The sequence below is a fragment of the Diabrotica undecimpunctata genome, chromosome 2, assembly GCF_040954645.1.
Source record: "Diabrotica undecimpunctata isolate CICGRU chromosome 2, icDiaUnde3, whole genome shotgun sequence".
In the NCBI taxonomy this organism is placed as follows: domain Eukaryota; kingdom Metazoa; phylum Arthropoda; class Insecta; order Coleoptera; family Chrysomelidae; genus Diabrotica; species Diabrotica undecimpunctata.
In genome coordinates this window covers 126,613,780-126,621,489 of record NC_092804.1, presented here as the reverse complement: position 1 = coordinate 126,621,489, position 7,710 = coordinate 126,613,780, and the positions used below count along the sequence as shown (strand labels likewise).

Genomic DNA, 7,710 nt, shown 5'->3' with positions numbered 1-7,710 from the left:
CACATCTAATGCATTGGCAGATTTCTGTGTCACCACCCATGTTTCGCAACCATAACTTACTATGGGCGTGATTATTGTTTTATAGACCCGGAGTTTTGTTTTCCGGTGTACGTCTCGCGATTTGAATATGTGGCCCATCGCGAAATAGGCTTTATTTGCCAGCACAAGCCTTCTATTTATTTCAGGTTCTTCTTCATTGCTTGCGACCAGATCCATTCCTAGGTATGTGAATCTATTTACATGTTCATCCGTAGATATATTATGTATGTATATACAACAAAAAAACTAAATGTTACTTAATTTTTTTGATATTAAGTTTTTAATTTTGTGGACTGATGTTGTTTTCGAAATGAACCATAATTTTTAATAGAACGTTCTTTATGTTCAGCAAGAAACAGTCAAAATACATAGGAACTTAGATATATTATGTAGCTATTTTACATTGTCAAAGAACTAAACAGTATTTCATATGTTTTAAACTCGTAAACGTTGGAATGGATAAGGACATACGTTGATATGGATAAGGACATATGTTGTTTTCGAACTTCGAGCGAAAAACATACTTATCTGCCATACAGTATTTTAAACAGTAACTTGCTTTGTTTTTACACGAAATGGTTGATTCCAATATTGAACTCATCATGGCGTGGAAAAGTCATTTCACCCCAAATATGGACTTATGTTGTTTTCAAAATAGCCGATTGAATTACTATATACCCCGTACGCAGTTTCCTGCTACTGACCAAATTAAACGTGGATGTAAAAAATGTAATGTAAAATAATTTTATTTTAATTACAGAGACGATGGACAAATTTTTAATACGGAAAAAGACAGCTTTAGAAAGCCAAAGCTCTTCTGAAGTAGAAGAAAATAAGGACGTTAGCACTAGCGCCGAAAAAAAAACTAAAAACGGATAAAGAAAGTTTAAATATTGCTTCTGCTTCGCAATCTAACAAGAAAATTATAAAACCAGGATCAACAAAAAGGCACAAGCGCCAGTACAAAAAAGAGTATTTAAGTTATGGATTTACCAGCACAGGTGACGAAGATAAACCTAATCCGAGGTGTTTGATATTAAGTAAGAATTTTTCAAACGAATCGATGGTTCCCAACAAGATGAAAAGACATTTGGAACAAAATCATCAAAGCGTTTCCCAAAAACCGCGCCAGTATTTTCAATGTCTACGTTATTCCGTTCAATCATCCTCAGTTATAATGGAAAAACGAATAAAACTCCCAGATAAGGGACACTTTTAGCATCATATAAAGTTTCTGAATTGATTGCCAAAAAACAGAAAGCCCATACTATTGGTTATTTTACCCGCCTGCGAAGAATTAGTTGCTACAATGTTAAGCCCGGAAGCTGTTGAAAAAATATCAAAGGTACCTTTATCAAATGACACAGTCCATCGACGTATATTAGATATGTCAATCGATATTCAAAGTAATGTTAGGGAGGTATTGGCAAATACACAATTTGCTTTACAACTGGACGAAAGCACGGACATTTCGGGAAAGGCCCAATTGATATCTTTTGTAAGATTTGTGTACGGACCGGAAATTATTGAACAGTTTCTATTATGCCGTGAATTGGAAACAACAACCACTGGAGCTGATATATTTTCTACTGTTGACACCTTCTTTTAGGATCACGGAGTTAAGTGGGCGGATTGTATTGCGATATGTACAGATGGTGCTGCTGCAATGACTGGAAATTTTTTTTCACAAAATATAAAAGATTTTTAAGTTTCGCACTAAAGAAAAACCAGTTGATAATAATTACTCATTGCTTTTTACATCGAGAAGCTCTGGTAGTAAAAACTATGGATGGAAGCCAACTGGGTGAAGTTATTCATACTGTTGTTTCTATGATCAACTATATCAAAACTCGTCCGGTGAAATCAAGGGTGTTTGAGAATAAAGTCTTGTTATTTCATAGTAAAATTCGTTGGCTTTCGAAAGGAAAAATAGTGAACAGGGTTTTAGAACTTAAAGACGAACTACTCGAATTTTTTAAAACAGAAGATGGCCAAAGTGATTTTTGTAAAAATCTTAAAAACCTTCTTTGGTGTGCTAAGTTGGCTTACCTTTCTGACATTTTTAATAAGCTAAATTCTTTAAATGCAACTATACAAGGACGACAGAAAACCATAATATTATCAACTGATAAAATAAGTGCGTTCTTTAAAAAACTAACATTCTGCAACTCGGTTATAGAAAAAAACGATTTGACTGCTTTTCCCGAAACCTCTATAACTTTAATTAATTTGAAATCTGAAGAACAGACTAAAGGAGAGCATGAAAGAACAATTATATAAGCTGCAAGAAGGGATAATTAAATACTTTCCCTCTGTCTTGAGTGCTGACTGTGAAGGGCTGATTGCATTTGACGAGAACAACGTAAGCATGACCGAATTAAACTGTTCTGAAAAGGGACAACTTATTGAAGTGTATTCTGACACAGTTTTAAAATCAAAATTTGAAAAAGTAGCTTTGGATTTTTTCAGTTAAGAATGAATACCCAGAACTAGCAAAGAAAGCAGTATTTCTTCTACTGCCGTTTTTGACCTCGTACTTATGTGAATCTGCATTATCTGTGATGAAAAATATAAAATCTAGCTACCGGTCTCGACTACTTGATGTGGACAGCGAGATGAGAGTGTGTCTGTCTACAATTCGTTCTTTGCAAAAGTCAACAGGGTCAAATTTCACACTAATTTGATGTATTCTTTCTGTTTTGTTTTTTGCTTGTTATGTTCTTACGAAATAAAAAATAATATGTTTATTATATTCATCTGTACTTACCTACCACTAGCAAAAATTTATAGCCATAGTCATAAGCTTATTTATTAATAGTAGATTAGAAATTAAAGTGATTTACGAGCTTTTAAATAATGATGTATTTATACATTTGTAGAAATATGTACAATAAAACATGTCCCATTTTGAGATAGATAGATTTGTTATTTATATCTGCTAAAATAAATACAAAATGTCTTCAAATAATTACTAACCAACACGTGTTACCTGATTTATTTTTTTTTCATCAAGAGAATTAATTTCCTTGAAAGAATTGGTCCAATTTACTAATATTTTAGAATTAGGAAATTGGGAGTTAATTCTACTAAATACACAATACAAACTCAAAGGTAAAACAAAAAATATCTACCTAACAAAACATTGTTTTTGGAAAGTGCTTTTTTTCAACAGAAGAACAAATATTGGCGAAAACAAACTTTTGCCCTCATATTTTACCGTTTTCACATTATTAAATTTCTACCAAATAAAAGGTTATCACAATATTGACCTAAAAGCTTGGCTTATATTTCACTCTACTCCTCTTAGAATGAAATTTTCGACGAATTTATGGCATGTACGTTCAAGGAAAATTTTTGGATTTCGGATATTTAACTGATTTCCGTTTATATAGACTTATATGCCAAGTCCATATAAAAGCTACGCTGCTAATTTTCGGGCAAATAAGAAAATGTATAGAATACAATTGATAATTATTTTGTGATAAATTTTATATTAATTCAATGGTTTTTTAAATACTTGATACTCATTTTATAAAATAAATGCTTATGTACACTGTTCGAATTAGCAGTGTATTGAAGAAGTAGTTATCTAACTACTTAATCTAGTTAATATAAATATTTATTATAACTAGCTGACACGGAGAACTTCGTATCGCATTAAAATTATAGTCATACCAGAGATCTAAGAAGAAATAAGAAGAAGTCTACCGCAAGGCAGCGGGGGGTCGCCTCTGGACAGGATCGTACTTTTATTTTCGATTTGCATTACTTATTCGATTGTTAGTTATGTTTAAAAGCCGGTCTTTATCATTGTCTACTAAAGTTATAATCGTTGCAAAAATATTTACATACACTACATTCACATATTTACAAAAAATTATCATTTCTAAATAGAGTACAAAAAGAACAGAGGCAAAAATATTTTAGAAAATTATTTTCAAAATTGAGGTGTGTGTAAAAGCTGGTTTTATACTGTTATTAACTGAATTTAAAAATACTTACATAAATTACGTATACCTAGAAAGTTTACCATCTATAAATACAATTCAAAAAAAAATTACATGGTCAAGTCAGTTTCACTATCACTGCCGTTATGTAGATCTATAATAATTGTTTCTTTGAGCAACCTATCTGTAGTTTTCCAGCAGTCATTGGTTATTTTTTCCATTTCTAATTCAATTAGACGACCCACAGATGAAGTTAGGATAAGCGAAACATTATTTCTCCTTACCGATGCTTTTCGCTCATGCCATATGTGTTCAATAGGATTAAACAGGCAATAGTAAGGAGGAAGTCTTAATACTGTATTACCCATTTCTTTCGCCAAACTGTCGCAATAATATTGTTTTCTGATGGACAATGATTTTAAAGTTTCAAGTAATTGTTGTTTAGAATAATTATCTTCATAATATATTATTTTCCTGCATATATTTCTGGATTCTACGTTTTGTGTCATTAGAACATGAAACTTTATCAGCCTACGACTGTGGTAGCTGGCATTGTCCATCACAATTACACTGTTTGGTGGTATACTTGGCAATAGCTTCGTTGAACACCAGTTTTCAAATAGTTCTGACGTGGTGTCATTATGATAGTCAACGCGGGAGTCCTTAATGTTTATGAATGACAAGGCTAAAGCATTAGGTATAAAACCATTTTTTGTTCCTGCATCGATTATTGTTATACCTTTTTCTTTATTTGATGAAACTTTTGTTGTACAGCGACCAGAAGAATCTACCCAATCATATTTTGGAACGTCATGGGTGTCAAACCACGTCTCATCCAGATAAAGAATTTGTCTTTCACTTTCTCTGTGTTTATAAATTTGAATTAAAAATTCCGTCCTTCACATTTGTAGACGAGCAGATTCCATAATCACTTGGCGTTTATCGATCGTTTTTATTGTAAAGCCGTTTTTTAGAAGACATTGCTTTACTGTCTCACTGTCGCAAGGCAGCGGGGGGTCGCCTCTGGACAGGATCGTACTTTTATTTTCGATTTGCATTACTTATTCGATTGTTAGTTATGTTTAAAAGCCGGTCTTTATCATTGTCTACTAAAGTTATAATCGTTGCAAAAATATTTACATACACTACATTCACATATTTACAAAAAATTATCATTTCTAAATAGAGTACAAAAAGAACAGAGGCAAAAATATTTTAGAAAATTATTTTCAAAATTGAGGTGTGTGTAAAAGCTGGTTTTATACTGTTATTAACTGAATTTAAAAATACTTACATAAATTACGTATACCTAGAAAGTTTACCATCTATAAATACAATTCAAAAAAAAATTACATGGTCAAGTCAGTTTCACTATCACTGTCGTTATGTAGATCTATAATAATTGTTTCTTTGAGCAACCTATCTGTAGTTTTCCAGCAGTCATTGGTTATTTTTTCCATTTCTAATTCAATTAGACGACCCACAGATGAAGTTAGGATAAGCGAAACATTACTTCTCCTTACCGATGCTTTTCGCTCATGCCATATGTGTTCAATAGGATTAAACAGGCAATAGTAAGGAGGAAGTCTTAATACTGTATTACCCATTTCATTTCATGTGTCCATGATTCCTGTGTCATCTTTCTGCAACTTTTTCATGATTGTTTTTAACGTTGGGACCATATGTTCTTTATACATGTTATTAATTTTTCGAGCGGCAGTTTTAACACAAAGACCAATGACGACAGTGTGGTCAATAACAAAACAACCGATAGTAAGTAGAAGGAAAAGAAAAGATGCTGGTATGTTTAGGAAACTAGACCGGAGTGACGTGGACATCATTAGAAGAAAAATTTATAAAATGTATGAATAATAGATGATCCCCTTGTTAAAAATCATCATGCATATGTTGCAGAAAGTTGACATACGAATCAAGTGTCGGAAAAGGCAAGGAAAATCACGTCGTTTCACGTTTTTCTCAATCTTATTTTTTGCATTGAAGACAACCATTGAATTAATGTAAGATATACTCAATATGGTATAGAATATAATCACTGACCAACGCTTTGTGCCTAAACAGTTACAATTAGCACTGAGCTGGTCTACCATGTCGATTCCTATTTTTGTTTAATTGTATAGGGCGATAATTTTTGGTTTATTTTGATTACCCCTACTATAATCTATTGCATTATCATGATGTAGTAAGGACACAAGCAATACATTGTTATTTTTTAAGAATATGAGAAACTGGTGTAATATGTTGAATAAAACCAAACATACTTGAATTTATAGGATGCTGTGGTTTTGTGAATTCGGCAATTCTCTTTTATTCTTCCTAATAGTTCCCCCTACCGTAATTTTCTTCTCGTATAACTTGTTCACCAACTCGATACTTGTAAACCAGTTATCAATTGTTAGATTCCAGCCTGAATCATAAAGAGGTTCACATATCCATTGAACAACATCACTAGGTCGGTTAGCAACTTGAAAATGTCCCTTAGGTTATTCTCCAACATATACCTCTAAGTTAGCCGTATAAAATATATTAGCATCAGAGAGTATAAAAATTTTTATGCCGTACTTGTTCGGTTTTGATGGCATATACTGAGGAAATCGACACTTACCCCTAAATCCTGGTAACATCTTATCGATGGTAACATATTCGGAAAGACTGTATCCACTTTTACAATGAGTTACAAAAGTGTCGAAAAAACTTCGTATAGGAGCCAACTTGTATTCCTTTAGTCGGTTTTCTGGAGTTGCTTTGTCATCGAATCGCATACACCGAAGGAGAAATTTAAATCGTGGGAGCAACATAGTCAGGCGGAACATTTCTTTACGTGTTCCATCAGTGTTCCAAATCTCATCTGGATTCACACGATTACCTTTCAGACGTGCTGCGAAATAAATCAGTCTTATTAGTGCCTGCACTTCTAATATATGTCAGTGTGTCTAGCATCCGGATCACGAACAAAGCTATTTCTTATTGAGTCTATATATTTGTTCGTACTTTCCACAATCATTTCTAACATAACGTTATTCACAAAGTATTTCCAAATATAACTGAGAGTCTTACAAGTCACGTGTAGGCAATCTCGACATCGGCCAACGTTCTACGTAATTTTCTTGTCTTGATGAAACATTTCTCGGTGGAACAGCCTTTTTGGTAACTCCAATAAATGCTAGTACTTCCACTTGCTTCTTTCTCATCTGTCACATCTTGTTCTGATTCACTTCCGCCATCACGTTCCTCAATTTAATCGATTTTGTTTTCATTTCCCTCATCGTTAAAATAATTTTCACCGTCGGTAGGAACCACTTCCCATAATTCCAACAAGCGTTTTTGTTTGGCTTCAAAGGACATCTATAAATAAAAATTGGCAAAAACTTATCAATAAAATGCAGTAATAAGATGCTAAATCTGATATATTTATCTGATCTGCAAGTTATGCCAACACGTAATAGCTAAACAGTTAGTCGCTACCAAAGTCTCGCACCAAAAATAACTATAAAACTCGCACAACTGTACCTAGGCAGGTAAGAATGAACAATAACACGAGTTTGGTTGATAGGGAGAGGTATAGAAACTGGCGATAGAAAAATAACAGTTATTTGTAAATCTCGAATATATAATTCTGTCGTCGGTGTGTGACACCGATAGCGACTAACGGTCCATCCAATAGCCACCGCAACTTGTTGGTTATATTGGTTGACCAAAAGTAGAT

The 7,710-nt window shown here is 33.2% G+C and overlaps 2 protein-coding genes across 2 annotated transcripts; one reads left to right on the top strand and one right to left on the bottom strand.

Moving 5' to 3' along the window:
• Nucleotides 1-1,348: 1,348 nt before the first annotated feature.
• Nucleotides 1,349-1,648, top strand: LOC140433910 (protein FAM200C-like). The gene has a single exon (XM_072521883.1). It carries the CDS (start codon nt 1,349-1,351, stop codon nt 1,646-1,648), a length of 300 nt encoding a protein of 99 aa, XP_072377984.1.
• Nucleotides 1,649-4,096: 2,448 nt separating this feature from the next.
• LOC140433909 (uncharacterized) lies at nt 4,097-7,195 on the bottom strand. The gene is made up of 2 exons (XM_072521882.1): nt 7,062-7,195; nt 4,097-4,850 (listed from the first exon to the last, which is right to left on the bottom strand). Exons 1-2 carry the CDS (start codon nt 7,193-7,195, stop codon nt 4,097-4,099), a joined length of 888 nt encoding a protein of 295 aa, XP_072377983.1.
• Between the last annotated feature and the right edge of the window lie 515 nt (nt 7,196-7,710).